The sequence below is a fragment of the Arvicanthis niloticus genome, chromosome 6 (assembly GCF_011762505.2).
Source record: "Arvicanthis niloticus isolate mArvNil1 chromosome 6, mArvNil1.pat.X, whole genome shotgun sequence".
In the NCBI taxonomy this organism is placed as follows: Eukaryota; Metazoa; Chordata; class Mammalia; order Rodentia; family Muridae; genus Arvicanthis; species Arvicanthis niloticus.
Genome location: NC_047663.1, coordinates 802,136 through 819,380, shown reverse-complemented (window position 1 = coordinate 819,380; position 17,245 = coordinate 802,136). Strand labels below are relative to the sequence as shown.

The 17,245-nt window shown below is 43.2% G+C and overlaps 1 protein-coding gene across 4 annotated transcripts in view; it reads right to left on the bottom strand.

The window, feature by feature from the left end:
• Qtgal (queuosine-tRNA galactosyltransferase) overlaps positions 1-17,044 on the bottom strand; it is a 58,004-nt gene extending 40,960 nt beyond the window's left edge. For 2 of the 4 annotated variants that reach the window (XR_013110818.1, XM_034508084.2), the window contains exons 1-3: positions 16,835-17,038; positions 14,862-14,978; positions 14,675-14,774 (exon numbers count right to left, since the gene is read on the bottom strand). Coding sequence is in view for 3 of the 4 variants with exons in the window: in XM_034508084.2 (XP_034363975.2) it covers positions 14,675-14,774; positions 14,862-14,978; positions 16,835-16,882 (265 nt within the window). In the remaining variant the exon portion in view is untranslated. Of the gene's footprint in view, positions 1-14,674; positions 14,775-14,861; positions 14,979-16,834 lie in introns of all 4 variants that reach the window. The other 2 variants (XM_076935281.1, XM_034508085.2) reach the window with 2 other exon arrangements.
• Between the last annotated feature and the right edge of the window lie 201 nt (positions 17,045-17,245).

Here is a 17,245-nt window from a genome sequence, read left to right as displayed (position 1 = left end):
ATCCCTCCTAGCCTGAGACGGATTTGCAACTACCAGGAAATCCAGGGCCATCCCTGCAAAGCAAAGCAAAGCATGTAGAATAAGCACCTCCTCAGAACCTCAACAACAAAAAACAAGTCTTTCTTTACAAGCACCCTAAAATTAACAGAATTCTGTCACAAAAGTTGCTTACAGAAAGCTAAGACTTAATGAGAGAGACCGAATCCCTGAATCTGCACTGAAGCGGGTCCCAGCCCACTGAGGATGATGGAAGTTTCTCACAATGAATCTTGTGTTTGGCAAAGACAAGGAATTTGCTCTAATATTACTGCCTTGAAGAAAGTCAAATGTTTGTGTGGGGGCTCCATGTTTGGGGAGGCCAGTCCCTTTGTGAGGATAGTTGGTTGCTATGGTTCCAACAGGAAAAACCTAGCACCGTGGAGATATTAACATTCCTCACTCCTGGAGAGGAGCAGTAGGCTGTGGCTCACTCTGCCTTTAGCATAAAGCCACACGACAAAATGTATTTCTGTCGTGGCATGATTATGTTATTTTTAAAAAGTGAATCTTAACCCACTACAAATGACCCCGCATTCCCGAAAACAAAATGTTTGAATTTATGTTATCTAATGACTAAGGTAACATGTCCTACTTAACATATTACAGGAAAACACGTCTTCCCAAAGAACCAGCTAAACTCCACTGTGCCATACAGGATTGCCATGAATTCTCATTCACTTCCCATGGACAATGAGGTGATGTCATCTCCCTGCACTCCACCTGGGGGTCGTTAGTTTTACACTGTCCTTGTCATAGAATGTATTCAGACATGATATGACTCAGTGGCAAGCAATTCAGGTTTTATGAAAGATAAAGTCTGTCTTTAAATCGGAGACAAGAAACATCGGTTATCAAAATGCCCTTTCTATTCGATGACAGAAGATGCAAAATCCCTCTTAACTAAAGAATATCAGAGAATGTTTAGTTTCAAATTCATGTTTCAGAGGTTGAAACATACATTGTGTAGTAACCCATGTAGTTTTCTATTTCAATGTAAAGACAATAAAACTAGGACATAATTTCCAGAAAATATTAACATTTTCCAGATGCCCAAGACGAAGGAAGACAAGTTGGGAGAATGTTGCCATTCCTGGGTCTCATTCCTCAGACCCTGTCCATCTTTTTTTCTGAGACAGGTCTCTCATGAGCTTGAATCTCACTAAGCAGGCCAGGGCTTGGCTTTTCTCCAAATATGCTACCACACCCAGCTTTTTTTTTTTTTCACACATTCTGGGAATTAAACTTGGGTCTTCACGCTCGCAGGGCGAACACTTTGCTGGCAGAGCCGTCTCTTTAGCCTTAGAAAGCAGTTTTATTTAAAATTTGTCTTAAACACTGTTCATACTCTTCTGCTTCCTCAAATAGCACCCACGAGGTAACATTTCTTAGGGTTCGTCTTGACAGACCAGGTTGAGAGGAGTCTTAGCAGCCCAATAGTGCTGACCTCAGCTTCTAACATCTACCCTGTACTTCACCCAGAACAACAAACAAAAACAAAATAAACTAAAGCATTAGCAGGAGACCACAGAGGGCAGTAACAGCAGGCTTTCAGACTGGGAGCGAGTGAATTACAAGCTACTTTGAGAAAGCAGACAAACTATGTCCAAGGTCCTTAAGACACTGAGACCCAGTATTCCATGCTACCTAGATTGGTGTCTGGATATTGGGGGATGGTGATAGACCAAAGACTGAATGAGAACTGGTGAACTCATGGGTGATACACTCTCTTAACAAATCATCAAGTAAACAAACATGGTAGCACAGGCCTATAGTAACAGGAGCTGAGGCAGGAGGATTACTTAAGGCAGTTGCCAGCATGGGCTTATACAATGAGATGGTGCTGAAGGAGGGAGGGAGGGAGGGAGAGTGAGCAGGCAGGCGGGCAGGCAGGTGGGCAAGAAGGCTCACTAAGCAAATGGGGGAGGGGGGAGGGGGAGGGGGAGGGGCAGGCGATGGATGAATCACTAAGTGAGGAGAAAGGGGGTGGAGCAGGATTACTGAGTGGCCTGAGGACCACAGGTCCTCTACCATCCATACTCCTTAAAACAGCCATCCAGATACATTAACAGCAAAGAGCACGAGCAGAGCAGGATGGGAGGGTGGCTGTGTAGCACCAGGTTTGGTAACAGCAAGGCTTGTCTCTGCCTCTTATTCCTCTTCCTGAGAACCATCAGATAATGCCAGGCACACTCACACCTCCTGCTTCCTCCACCTCCCCCCACCCCACCCCTCCCCACAACTCTACTCCAAGATCTCAAAGGAAGCTGTTAAGAGCCCAGGCTTGCAGAGTTACCAGCAGCAGCAGGCCCTACACATTCAGGCTGTCACCACATGTGCTCTAGAGGAAACCCTCCCCTGCTGCCTGCTGCCCTTGAAATACACTAGAACTACAGACTACCCAATGTGGACTCTGTCAAAAATGGGAACCGGGTCTATTTGCTGGCTTGACACTCAGCTTAAGCTGGAGTGATCTGAGGAAAGGGGACCTCGATTGAGAAAACGCCTTGGCTAATGACTGGTGTAGCCCAGCCGCTGTCGGTGACACCAACCCTGATCAGGTGGTAGTGGGGTGTAAGAAAGTTGATAGTGGGGTATATAAGAAGGCAAAGCAAGTGAGCCAGGAGGTACAAACTGTGTGAGCAGTGTTTCTCCTCAATATCTGCTTCTATTTCTGCCTCTAGGTTCCTGCTTTGAGTCCCTGCCCTGACTCCCTTAATGATGGACTATACACTGTAAGGCAAAATAAACCCTTTCCTTCCCAAGATACTTGTATTAATGGTGCTTATCACTGCAATGCAAACCTGACTAAAAAAGTATGCTACTCCGGAAAGTTTAGAACCGTGGCTTTCAACCCCAAATTCATCTCAGAACCCCTGTGATACTTCCACCATTCCTAGTGCTGAAACAGTGTTCCAGACAGATTCTGTGAGAACGTCATAGGCAGGACTTAGGTACCTGGGGTTTTAAATTATCACAGATGGTTTCAAATGCAGCCAACTCTGGAAACAAGTAACCAACTTACCGGCTCTACACAGTTGGTGAGATGGCTGAGTAGGTGAAAGTACTTGCCACCAAGGCTGAGGGTCTAAGTGTGATTTCAGAACTCGTATGGCAGAAAGAGAATCGATCCCACAGGTTATCACCTGACCTACACATGTGTGCCCTCACTCACACCCACTCACGCTGTAAATTAAATATTAAAAAATCAGCCAGGCAGAGGTGGTGCACGCCTTTAATTCCAGCACTTGGGAGGCGGAGGCAGGCGGATTTCTGAGTTCAAGGCCAGCCTGGTCTACAGAGTGAGTTCCAGGACAGCCAGGACTACACAGAGAAACCCTGTCTTGAAAAACCAAAAAAAAATAAATAAATAAATAAATTTCTTTTTATTAAAAAGAACTTCTAGCCAGAGAGGACCCACCTGTCACTAAGAATGACCTGACTACCCGTGTTCTAATCTTAAGCACTGTATGAGGTGCACTCTTTTCAAATCTAGACCTTAAAGTCCCTGACTTATTACAATGAAAAGAAAGACTATGAGGCGAATCATTTAATCTTGAAAATAAAGGGAAAGAGAAACAAAAACCTTGACCCAACATCAAAACTGTCAAAACTGAAGTATTAACTGTCTTTTAAGGGTATCTTTCAAGGAGATACCTTTAAAATAGCAAGAATCATAATGATACACTAGAAGGTAATGAGGTGATCCTTTACAATTATGAGAAAAATTATTTTGCCCTAGAATTCTTTGCGCAGACAAACTAAGTAGGACTTTAAAAGGCACTGCAGACAAGTGGAATCTTAAATACTTTACCATCTATCTCCCAGGCACAAAGATCATTTTTAAGTAGTAGCTCCAGAAAATTGAAGAGATAATGTTATGAAGAAAACATTTTCAAAGGGAAATAAAGAGAAAATGAGATGTGAATAGACACCAGAATGTTGCCATGGAGACGGGATGGTTCATGGCTCTATGAGGTTGTAACACTCAGGAAATCCAGTCCCAGGATACTGCTGCGGTGCTGTATCAGCACCTGATACGCTATGCTGTGGATGACATGCATACAATGCTGTCAGTGTCACTTCTATGGTCTACCTGCTGGAATCTAGCTACTGGCAAAGCAAATAGCAAAAGAACTCCTAGGAAAACAGGCCCCTCATAAGCTTCAACATTGTAACTACATTATAATAACAAAAGCTCCAGAATATAACTCTAAACAAGCTTCAACATTGTAACTAAATTATAACAAAAGCTCCAGAAGAACAGGTTTTCACTAATCAAAGTAGACAGTACTTGTAAAAAAAAAAAAAAAAAAAAAAAAAAAAGGTTTTTTTTGAGGGGGGTTCGATTTTGTTTGTTTTGGGTCTGGTAGGCCTTCGTCACTGGGAGGAGGTGCAGTACGGTGGGACACAGGAAGGTGTAGCAGGCTTTCTCACATCCCAGTCTAGCTGGCTACCAAGTGGTCACTTGCTTCCTTTTACCAACTCAGTGGCATTCAGGACTCTGCCATCATGAGGGTCACTTCATATCACTGTAACTGCATGCTTTTTCTAGCCATCTTCTTAATTCCCAGAAATAATGGCTCTGAGATTTAAGATTTATTAATAAATGCTTAGGCCAACAGCCTTGCCTCTGTTCTCTGACTAACTCATATCTCAAGATCGCATTTGTTCTATTCTAAGGGTGCCGCATGGTTGGGCACCTCTCCTCAGGCTTAGGTGACTGTCTCCTCCAGAGTTTAAGGCAAATCCTGCATCTGACTCTTTCCCAGAATTCCCTTCTCTCCCCCTACCAGATGTTCCACCTTCTAATCCTGCCTCAGCTCACTGGTTATAAGCTTTTTTATTAACAAGTGATACTTCCATATAGCATATAAAAGATTCTCTCTACACATTATTCTTCTAGACTTCTCACCTTGTGTCAAGCAAAAATACAAAAGTAAAAAATAGAAAAACAAATAAGAGTATAATATCTAATCAGAATTAAACCATTTACATAGAAAGTCCAAAATAATGTGTGAAAACCTAACAAAAGGCAGAGGAGGCAACAAACCAATGAAGTGGGTTAATCCCACCCCAGGACTCGGGACTGTGTGAACTGGGCAACTAGGTGGGCGGTACAATCAGGAACCTGACAACACGTTCAGGGAACTCGCTTCCCATCCATATAAAACAGGAGGGACCACTCCTTCTTTTTCCCATGAAAAAGTTTATTTCCCTGGAAAAGGGAAATGAACTTCATGGAAGGAGAAAAGAAGAAAATGGGGGGGAGGGGAAAGGAGAGAAAGGTTTAATCCATTATCAGCTCTGCGAAAAACATGGCAGCCTGCAGGCAGACATGGTAGCTGAGATCCATCAGGATCCAAACGAAGCAGGAAAGAAGGACACTGGTCCTGGCTTAAGCTTTTGAAACCCCAAAGCCCACCCCTAGTGACACACTTCCTCCAAGGCCACACCCTCCTGATCCCTCTCAAGTAGTGCCACTCCCTAATGACCAAGCATTCTAAAAAATGAGCTTATGGGGCCCATTCCTATCCAAACTACCACAATGGCCAAGGAAAATTATAGTCAGAAGAGCACAGTCCACAAAGGTACAGACCTCACATGTAACAATGTGGTGTTATCCAGGCCTAGATACCCCAGGGACAGGGGCCTGACAGATTTACCACTAAAAACACTGAGCGCAGGAACTGTCTCCTCAAAGAGACTGAATTTTACTGGATTAGTCTCTGCAGCAATTTTTGCCCCACGAAAAACAGAGCAATTGGTGGTTCCTGGAGCTGAAGGTGTGGAAAGAGGAAGACATCCACAGTCCAGCCAAGACCACTGCCATCCAGGTAGCATCAGTCAGCAATGTCAGCAGCAAGCAGACACCTGCTATCTATATTGTCTTGTTCCAGCAGAGAACAGAAGACATGAAAAGAAACAGGAAAGTATGCCCTACACTCAGGGCAAGGGGCAGATACCAGAAACTTCCGCTAAGAACAGGTTTAAAGCTGAGAGTCAAAGCAGTCATTACAAATACATTAATTAGATGCAAGGAAAGTCATGATCACAGGTAAAGCTGCAACAATGTCATAGTTTTCAAAGCAGCATTCACAAAAAATATAGACGTAAGAATAAAGAACCAAATAAAATTTCTAAAGCTGCCAAGTACAATAACAAAAATCGATTCTTAGTAGTAGACTTAAGACTACATTGACACTGGAAAAATTTGGAAACTTGAAAATAGATGCATAAAGATTTTGCTATTTGATGAACAGAGAAAAAGAAGAAGAAGAAAAAAAAGCCAGAGAATATGGAACACTACTGAGCACACCACGTGCACATGGTGTATGCTGCAAGTGGAGGAAAAAAATTAGCAGAAAAACTAACAGAAGATATAATGGCTGAAAACTTCCCAGATACGTTCAAACCAACAATAATCAACATAGTTACAAGAAGGAAATAACTTGTCACTTACAGGTCATATTAATCAGAGTTCCAGGGAAAAGCAGAACAGAATGAATACATACTAAAAAAGCATTTATTGGGCTGACTTAAACAGTATGTCTGGGTAGTCTACCAATGACTAACCGTTGCTAAGATTCCTTCCTTGAGAAAGACACAAACAACATCTATGCTCCTCCTAAGGTCTCAACAACAAAGCGGGGTATGGTTTCACCAGAGCTCACCTGGGGAACAGATGAGTTTATTAAATCTGCTTACAGAGAAATGGGTGAGGGATTATGGGCAGGATTTGGCCTTAAAGTGAGCATGTTGGAAGGTCTGTAGGGATGACAGCTTCCCTGGGGCTGCAAAGATGGAGGCCCCTCCCCTGGACTTTCCACACTGTACCCTCTAACCTTCCCCAAAGATACCACATAATCAGGACAAAACTGCATACAAGCTGTTAGGAAGGGTAGCTGGGTACTCAGGGCTCTATGATCCCTTCTCTAACCTCTCCTCCTCTGAGGGAAAGTCGACAGTCAACAGCCTCTGCTGTGATGATCTTTTGTGACCAGGTTCTGTACAACTGACAATGGCAATAGTTTAGCTCAGTCAATACTTCAGTACAACACTGTCTCACACTGGAGAGCTTGAGAACCCTGCAGTCCGTGAAGCTGGCTACCTGCATAGTCTAATCTGGTGCTGAAGGTCTGGGGGATTCCTAGAGAGTGTGAGTCTTCAGTCCACACTAGAATCTCCGAGAAGCTGGGTTTTGATATTAGACAAGGACGGCAGTAGCACCTTCATAGCAACAGGTAGGTGAACCTGCCAGTAAGCATTAAGGATGCAGGCACCTGAAGGTGCTACCCACATATAGGGTAGCACTAAAAATAACCTGAGTAAGAAAATGCCTCACAGGACTGTTCTACTTTTCTGTTACTGTGATGAAACACTCTGACCAAAAGCATTTGAGAAGAGAAAAGGTTTATCTGATTTATACTTCCAGGTCATGGTCCATCACTGTGGGAGTCAGTGCAGAAATCAAGCAGGAGCTTAAAGCTTAGATCTTAGAGGGGCACCGCTTGCTGACTCGCTCCCTGGATTATGTTCAGCTAAGTTCCTGCTACAGCCCAGGACCACTTGCCCAGGGAACAGGACCACTCACAGTGAGCTGAGCCCTCCTGGAGCAATCAACAACCAAGGAGATCCCTCACAGACAAATCCTTCAGATCAAACTGCTCTGGGCAATTCTTCAACTGAGAATTCCTTCTGAGATGACTCTAGGCACTGTCAAGCTGACAGTGAAAGCCAACCAGGACAGAAGGGAACCTCAGTGTAGCTAATGGCTGGCTTACTGTCAGAAGTGAGAAGGCCGGGAGCATGCCTCACAGAAAGAAGACTATCACCCAAGGGTCTCATCCTAAAAGTGAAAGAGAAATGAAGACATTCCCAGATAAACTAACGTTGAGGAAATTCTGTTGATGGCAAATCAGCCTTAGAAAAATCCTAAAGTTCTTAAGGCTGAAAAGATTGAAAAACCCTCAATCCACTCAAAAACCACAGCACCAGTGAGGGCTGAACACGGAATTATAAAAGACAATGTAAATACATAGCTTTTCTCCTTTCTTCTACTTACTGACTTGGCAAAAGATGCCAAGTGGGGAGGGAGGTGACTCACATGTAGGTCTGTGCCCCCAGAACCCATGTAGGAAGCCAAATGCAATACCTGGTTAGGCACATTCATTAGAGTGACAAAATCTTTTAACTTTTCACGGCAACCTCCGATGCACTGCCGTAATACCCAGGAAAGGCCGGGCAACCCGAGATCCAACTCCTCCCTTAAGACGGCCTGACATCTAGGTGATCATCCAAACTGCTTCAGGGTGGAGCAGAACATGCAGGCTCCCGTTCATGTTCTCCCAGGGAAGGCTGTGGTGCCCACGGCCAAGAACAGCAAAGATGCCCAAAGTCATCCCAAGGGCATCTGGGGAAAACGTCAGCTTTTGAGAAACAGTTGCTTCACTGTTGGAGAAATCTGGGCTTTGTGTTACACAAGAAAAATGACCTCAATGAGACGGAGACATGCTGCTAGCCAAGAAGATGCAAGCTGCCACCTGTAGAGTTATTGTGGTCCCAGAGAACTGGTCTGGGCCCAAGAAAATCCCTTTAACACTAAAATCTCTGGGGGATACAAATGAAACTTTAAGTGATATGCAGCTGATAAAGACAGACAGACAAAATGAAAGTCAGGAAGCTAACGTCTTCCCCCTGGGGTTGATCAACCAGCAGGTGTTTAACAGTGGCAGCATGTATGACCCCAGAGTGATTGATATCACATTACAAACTGTATTCCTCCTTCTTTGGGAAGGTATTTATGTGACTGTTCCCTTAAGGCTATGCAATGAGTACAAGCAGGTCCTGGCTTTGTCTGGAGAGACTGAATATACCTTCCCACTTCCTGAAAAGGTCAATTCCTGACAGACCCAACAGCATCTGCGGCTGCTATCCCCGTGGCTGCTGCTATCACTGGCGTTCTTGCTGTTGCGCCCTAGCCAAGCCTAGTGCCAAGGAAGAGATGGAAGAGTCCAATGAAGATGAAGGATTTGGTCTCTGAACAATAACCCCAAGGCAACCAACTCAGCCAGCTTTTGAGAAAAAAAAAAAAACAAAACAATAAAAAACAGTTTACTCCTCTTAAAAATAAAAAAAGAAATAGAAAAGCTAGACACAACGGTGTGCATCTCTAATCCCAGCACCCCTATGGCCAGATGGGAGGCAGAGAAAGGAGAATCACTCAGAAGCTTGTGAGCCAACTAGGTTGGAGTACAACAAGGTGAAAGCCAACTCCTAAAAGTTGTCCTCTGATCTTCACACCATTGCCCCGGCGGGCACACTGCTCTCACAATTCTTCCCCCACCCCCACACCTCACTCAAAACACTGGCAACGGCCTAAGAATATATAAACAACATATTATTAATATTATAACCTATAGAAATTAAAGCTGTTGGGGCTCAAGAAACAGATGGCTCGGCCATTAGGTGCACTGGCTATTCTCCCAAAGGTACTGGGTTCAATCCCCAGCACCCATAAAGTGGCTGACAACTGTCAGTAACTCCAAGTCCGAGGACTCTGACGCCCTCTTGTGGCCTTTGATGGTACCAAGAGTGCGCAAGATACAGAAACATACATGCAGGCTCAATGCCCATACACATAAAATAATGAAATTAAAATTATTATAAAATTATCCTTCAAAAATGAAGGAATCAAGAAATTCTGAGTAAACAGAAACCGAGGACATTTGTGGACTGCTCACAGGGACAGAGGGGAATCCTGGGGCTAAGCAAGAACCTGAACCAAAGAATGTGAGCAGTACTGATTTAAGGCTGGGGCACAGGCAATATAAAAAAGACTACATTGTCTTATTTTGATCTGTATATAGTGGATATGACTTATGAGATGATACGCAGGACAACACAATCTGTGTCAACAGGCACAACTTATAAATGTACCTCTATGGACACACAACGAAGATGTAATTTTTGTAACATCAAGTAAGGAGTTGGCAGGTGTGAGGAAATGAAGGTAAAATGCTATTAATTCAACCTAGATTAATGATCAGATGACCATTGCAATCCCTACATCAACTAATTACAGACACACAGCAAGGAAATAAGAAGGGAATCAAATAGAACACCAAGGAACGAGCAGACACAAGAGAGGGAAGACGTTGAGAAATCAGAACAGGTGACAGCAAATGTCCTCCTTACAAGTGAAGTACAGTTTTATTTAAATGGATTAAGCTCTCCAATTAAAAGATATATAGTAGCAGAACAATTTATTTATTAACTTTATTTAGGTTTTTTGAGCAGGGTTTCTCTGTGTAGCTCTTTGGCTGTCCTGGAACTTGCTCTGTAGACCAGGCTGGCCTCAAACTCACAGAGATCCGCCTGCCTCTGCCTCCCAAGTTCTGAAATTAAAGGCATGTGACACCGCTGCCTGACTAAGGCAGAATAATTTTTAAAAATTACTCATCTAGACAGCTTACATCTACAATCTCAGAATTTGGAGAAACTGAGGCAAGAGAATCCCAAGGTCAAGCCATCCTGAGTTACACAGTAAGACACAGTCTCAAAACAAAAATAATAGTAAATTTAAAAATGAGTCCTCTAAATGTTCTAAGAGACCCAAAGGCACACAGTGAGCTGAGAGACAGCATGTAAAAAATATCCCATGCACGAACCACAAAGAGATCTGGGTGACTGTGCAAATAACAGATAAAACCAATTTTATTCTTAAATTATTCTAAGAAACAAACAAATAAACAAAAGCCAACATCATTATACTGATAAAAAGGATCAATCAAAAAGACAAAAATTATGATCAGAGAGCCTAGGAGTAAATGAAGTAACAAAGATACCAGAACAGCCGGATGAAAAAAAGGGAACACTCAAATCACTGAAATACATCAGTACCAGCCTTGCCGAGCCAAAGGGCTAGGGGTGGAAACTCTAGACACTGTGTGTCAGGAAGCTCAGTGAAGCAGAGAAACTCCTGACATACAAACTAAAAGTGAGGACTTGGGAACAAAGCAAAGAAACAAGCCCAGGATCCCAATGGTTTCACTGATGAGTTCTACCAAACAAGAGAATTAATACTAGTCCTTCTTAAATGTTTCCAAAAATTAGAATACATTTCCCCTCCCTAAGCTGTCCTAGAGGCCAGAATTCCTGACATCAAAGGCACCAAAAAATAGTGTAAGAACTGGAGACCAAAACCAACATCCCTTATGAACACACATGCAAAGATTCTTAATAAAAGCTACGTGCAGTGGCTCATGCTTTTAATCCCAGAAACTGGGAGGCTGAGGCTTGTTAAGTTCTAAGCCAGCCTGATGTACACTTTAAAGCTTGTCTTAAAAAAAAGGTCTTTAAAAAGAGACAACCATGAGAAACAGTATCTCTACTACAACATAAAAAGCAGAGCATGGTGCTATATATCTCAGCCCTGGGGAATCAGAGAGAGTGTTAGCTAAGTAGTCTTGCCCAATCAGTGAACACCAGGTTTAGTAAGAGACTGCCTTAGTAAAGGTTTCTATTCCTGCACAAAACACAGTGACCAAGAAGAAAGTTGGGGAAGAGAGGGTTTATTCAGCTTACACTTCCACATTGCTGTTCATCACCAAAGGAAGTCAGGACTGGAACTCACACAGAGCAGGAACCTGGAGGCAGGAGCTGATGCAGAGGCCATGGAGGGATGTTACTTACTTGCTTGCTTCCCCTGGCTTGCTGGGCTTGCTTTCTTATATAATCCAAGACTACAAGCCCAGGGTGGCACCACCCACAATGGGCCCTCCCACCCTTGATCACTAATTGAGAAAATGCCTTGCAGCTGGATCTCATGGAGCCATTTCCTCAAGGTAGGCGCCTTTCTCTGTGATAACTTCAACTTGTGTCAAGTTAACACACAAAAAAAGCCAGTACAGAGGCCCTGTCTCAAAAAAATAAGGTGAAGAATGATGGTGAACATCTAGCCTCCACACTCACGAACATGTAGACGTGCATGCATACAAAACACACACACACACACGTCCAAATCAGAAGCAAAACTACCTCTATTTCTGTTAATACATGACACTATCTTAAAAAAAAAAAAACTGTTTGTACGAATAAACAAACTAATCAAGGCTGTAAGATCTACAGTATCAACAATAAGAAAAACGAGCAATCCAGGTAGGAAATTAAGAAAACAACTTATTTGGCTGAGAACAGACATCAGTGGTTGAGTGTTTGCTTATATATGTAACAAAGATGAACAGGAAATACAACAAAAAAACTACAACAGCCAAAAACATGGTACAGGTATAAGGATGGTCACACAACACAGACCAATGGAGAACAGTCCAAAAGTGAACTCGTGCATCTGCGGTTAACTGATGCCTGGCAACCGTCTGGATAAAAAAGTCTCTTAAAAAAGCTGGTGAAGGGCATAGTGGCATATAACACTAATCCTAGCATTTGAGAGGCAGATGGATCTCTGAGTTTGATATATCACTAATCCTAGCATTTGAGAGGCAGATGGATCTCTGAGTTTGAGGCCAGCCTGATCTATAGAACGAGTTCTAAGACAGCCAGGGCTACACAGAGAAACTCCATATTGAAAAGCTGAGAGAGAGAGAGAGAGAGAGAGAGAGAGAGAGAGAGAGAGAGAGAGAGAGAGAATATGAGAATATAGCACAAAGGAGCTTATGATGACTGGAGAGATGGCTCTATGGTTAAGAACACCAACTGCTCTTCCAGAGATCCCGAGTTCAATTCCCAGCACCTAGGTGGCAGCTGACAAGTGCCTGTAACTCATCTCCAGGAATCTGACACCTTCTTTGGACTCCGTGGGCACATACTCATATGGTACACAGACATACACCCATAAACATTAAAAAAGAAAGAATACTGAATGGTGTTGAAAAAAGATAATACCTTAAGATTCTTCAAAAAAGATGTTTAGTCAGGGGACTAAACATTTATTAAAAATTAATTGTCCTGTCATTTATAAGAATTAACTCGCTGGGTAGTGTTGGCACATGCCTTTAATCCCAGCACTTGGGAGGCAGAGGCAGGAGAATTTCTGAGTTTGAGGCCAGCCTGGTCTACAGAGTGAGCTCCAGGACAGCCAGGGCTACACAGAAAAACCCTGTCTCAAAACCACCACCCCCCAAAAAAGAATTAACTCACAATGGACTGAAGACTAAATATAAGCAATAAAAGAATAAAAATCCCTAAGTAAAAAAGGAGTAATTTCTTTACTACTTTGATGTAGCAATGGCTGTTTGAGATACTGACACCAAAAGACATGCCACAAAGAAAAACTAAACTGGATTTCATCAACTGTAAACTTTTGTGCACCAAAGGCAACTACCAAAGAGGCAAAAAAAAAAAAAAAAAAAATCCAAAGAATGTAAGAAAGTATATGTTAATTATACATCTAGTAATGCTGTGGTATGCCACATAGTTACACTGCTTCTATAGGTCAGAAATGAAAAAGTACTCAAGGCAACACTGGACAAAGAGCTGATCCAAAGAGACACACAGCCCGAATATAAACAGAAGGCTCACCATCATTAGCCATTTGGAAACGCAAACAAACCCACAATCAAGTACCTCACACTTACTAGGATGGCTATAGTAGTAATTATAAAAGAAAAAAAACAAGTAATAACCAGGATGTGAGTAAACAGGACCCACTGCAAAGTGTAAAACAGGACTATCTGAGATTAAGAGTTTGGTGGGTCTTCAAGTTGGAAAATATAAAATTACAGGGCATATAGTCAATAAATCTGAAAAACAATGTTCATGTATTTAAAACAGCCGAAAACTCAGTATTCAAACAAAAACTTGTACACAAGTATTTGTACTGACACCATTGACAAGAATTTCCAAGACGTGGAAAAGTCTAAAGGCCCATCAACTGATGAAGTAGATAAACAAAACACAGTTTACCTGTACAACTGAGTTATTCTCTAATAAGCAATGAGGTATTGGCATGTTACAGTAGATGAATATTAATAAAACTGTGCTTAAGGAATTATACACATGAACCACACTGAATTGCCTTGAACCAGAGAAACCCATGCACTTAAGAGAGCCATATAGCCAAGATCAAAGCACAAGCAGATTCAGTATCTGCTGAGGGCTTCCTGATTCACTGAGGTCATCCCCTTTGTCCTCACACGAGAAGGGTAAAGGGTTATCTGGGGCCTCTTCCAGAAAGCACTAATCCTATTTCCATTCATGAGTCTCCACCCCCATGACCCCATTATCTATCAAAGGCCACACCTCCTAAAATTTACACATGGATTAGGCTCCACCTACAAACTGGGAGTAAACACAAACACAGACAGCAATACATCCTTACCAAAGGAGAAGAAACCAACTGAATGGGAGGCAGTGGTAGGCAGAGGCAGATAGGTCTCTGTGAGGTCTAGGTCAGCCTGCTGTGTGTGAGAGAGAGATAGAGAAAGGGAGAAAGAAAGAAAAACAGACAGACAGATACTGAGGCCCACTTGTTCTCAGTAGGCAGCAGACTTAATCACCAGACCTGGAGATTACCAAGATGCTTTTTATCACCAGGATACTTTTCTCCAGATTGTAACAATATGAAATCATTTAAGTCTGTAGGTTGCTAAGAAACCATGATTACAATTTAATATGTTACCTCCTCTGGGAGAAGGAGAGTCATGGCCTCCGATGACTACAGAGATGCCAGAGTCTTCCAGTTTCACCTTCCACTTTTCAATGATGGCCGTAGACTTGTCCTGCAAGTGTGACACAGCAGGTCAACAAACTTCCTTCAAAGGTGTCCTGTAAACTATTAAATCACCCAACAGCAGGCCCGTAAATACCTTGCTGGCGTCATTAAAAACAGAGAGCTCCATGGTGCCTTCAAAGTCTTGCTGTAAAACAGACATCAAGCACTCATCCAACCACTGTTCAGCATTGTGCACCGGGAGGATGATAGACTGGAATTCAGAGAAACAGGTTAACAAACAGCCACGGAGAACGGACGGCACCCCCTTCAGCATCCATCCGTGAAATGTTTATCCCACAAGATGAGGCCCCAGCCTCCAGGTCTAGAACCAGGCCTCATGATAGGGCATGCCCAACAAACAAAGACATCTACTTCTCCTCGCTAAGACCTTGGCATTCATTTGGTCCATAATATTGAATAGGTCTTAGGTGCCCCCCTTAGGTTCTTGATGCTTTTAAAAACTGTTCCTTTTATTCATCTGTTATTGTATGTACACACATGACCATGAGGAAAAGATTCCATTCCCAAGCTCAGTGGGAACGGCCTTTATCCACTGGTCTCTCTGTCCCCATTCCCTGATGCTTTTGAAAGAGACAGAGAAACCTTAAGAGCATCAGAATGACCCCTCATTCAACGGTAGATTCATGATTCCAATCACTAGGCAAAAGCACCATCATTCTGGTTAAACATCTATGCTCATGAGAACCAGACTCCAACAGAGTGACCCCTTCATAGGGGTCATCACAGGTCATCAAAGAGCTAAGCTGGACCAAGAGGGCATGGAGAGGCCCTTAATCTTTGTTCTACACTTGAATTCCGACACCGGCACTTTTTCTCAAGGAGTCTCACAAAGTCATGAGTTTCTAAAGTAGTATGGAATAAAATCACTGAAACCTGATAACCAAAAGAACAGTGTCATAGGAACTGCCTCAAGTTTATATAATATGGTAACAGTGAAGAACAGCCACAGAAATTAACAGTTGGCATCACCCTTGAATTAATGTGAAAAAAGAAAATTAGACACGTTTCTGATCAGGAAAACCAATAGGTTAGGTAGGTATAGGTGTGAATATATACATATATATGTGTGTGTATATATATATATGTATATATATATATACACACACACATATATATATAGAGAGAGACATATGTACATGTTACATTGCATGTTACAGACAATAGCTACATAATCTTTTCAGACAAGGTCTACATATAATATAGACTATATATACATAAATCACTATAGAGACCATCTACATATAATATACTTGTAAATTACTGCATCTGAACATGGTTATAAAAAGCACATAAAGGATATTTAAAGAAGTGTCACAATTTACCAAGTTCTTTACAAATAAAAACCTTAGCATTTTATGATCCAAAAGTGGCATTCTATCCTGTTTGTGTTTATTCTGAAAACATGCTGCTTGAGACTTTATTATTAATTTTTGAGCTACTGGGGATTGAACCCAGGGCTTTTCACATGCACATCAGAGTCACACGCCAGGCCTCTGGACTTACTTTGTAAAGGAAAAGAACATTTTTAATTTTTCTCAAGACCTCTAAGATTTTAACTGAAGGAGGGTGTTACGACTCATCTGTGTTATCAGTGTGACTCAGACGCTGATAAATTTCTGACAAAGGCCTTGATTTACAGGTTTCCAATTCCAGTAAGACTGGCATGAAAAATACAATCACTTGGCGCTGAGCCTGGGAACCATACTTGATGTGTCCTGGCTTCTGACATCTAACCCACCGGCTAGGTAATAAGGCAGGTGTGGCATGCTTAGCAGGGCTAAGGGGGGAGGGGCGCTAGAGTGATGGGCAGGTAGGTGTGCAGGTTAGTGTTGTGCAGGCGCTCGGACAGGAGCTCCATCTGTACACGTGTCCACCTCGAAACAGAATGGTGGGGACCCTCCAAGCTGAGGTTCCTGAACCCGTGGCAACCTACATTAAACCTAGCGGCTGGGAGCCCGAGACAGGATGGCTACCGTAGAGGAAGGGAAAACAGCAACAGAAGAAGGGACAAGAGTACAGGGCCGTGTCCCACCCGGCCATACCTACCACTAGGGCCAGCGGGGCGCGCATTGTGGCGTCCTCGGGCAGCTGCATAGCGCAGCTCCACGGCCCTTCTCCTGCAATCGCAGATCTGCCTAGGAAGCCAAAGCGTGCACAGCAAACGGTGCACAGGCTGGACCACTTCCGATTGGTGCAGAGCCACGTGGCTCGCTAGGGATTGGTGGCTTGCCCCTGCTGGACTGGGGTGGGTTTCCAGCCTTACTAGTGTGGGGGTGGGGGTGGGGGGCGGGGGGAAATAGCCACGTTCTATTTGTGTAGAGACACGTCAGTCAGTGAGGGAAGGCGGTACTTCAAGGGGAGTGCCCAGTGAGGCGGCCTGTCGGTGTTCTATCGAAGATGGGACTCGTGGAGCAGGAGCGGAAAGCCGCGGTTCCCGGCCTGAGCTGCTGATGCGAG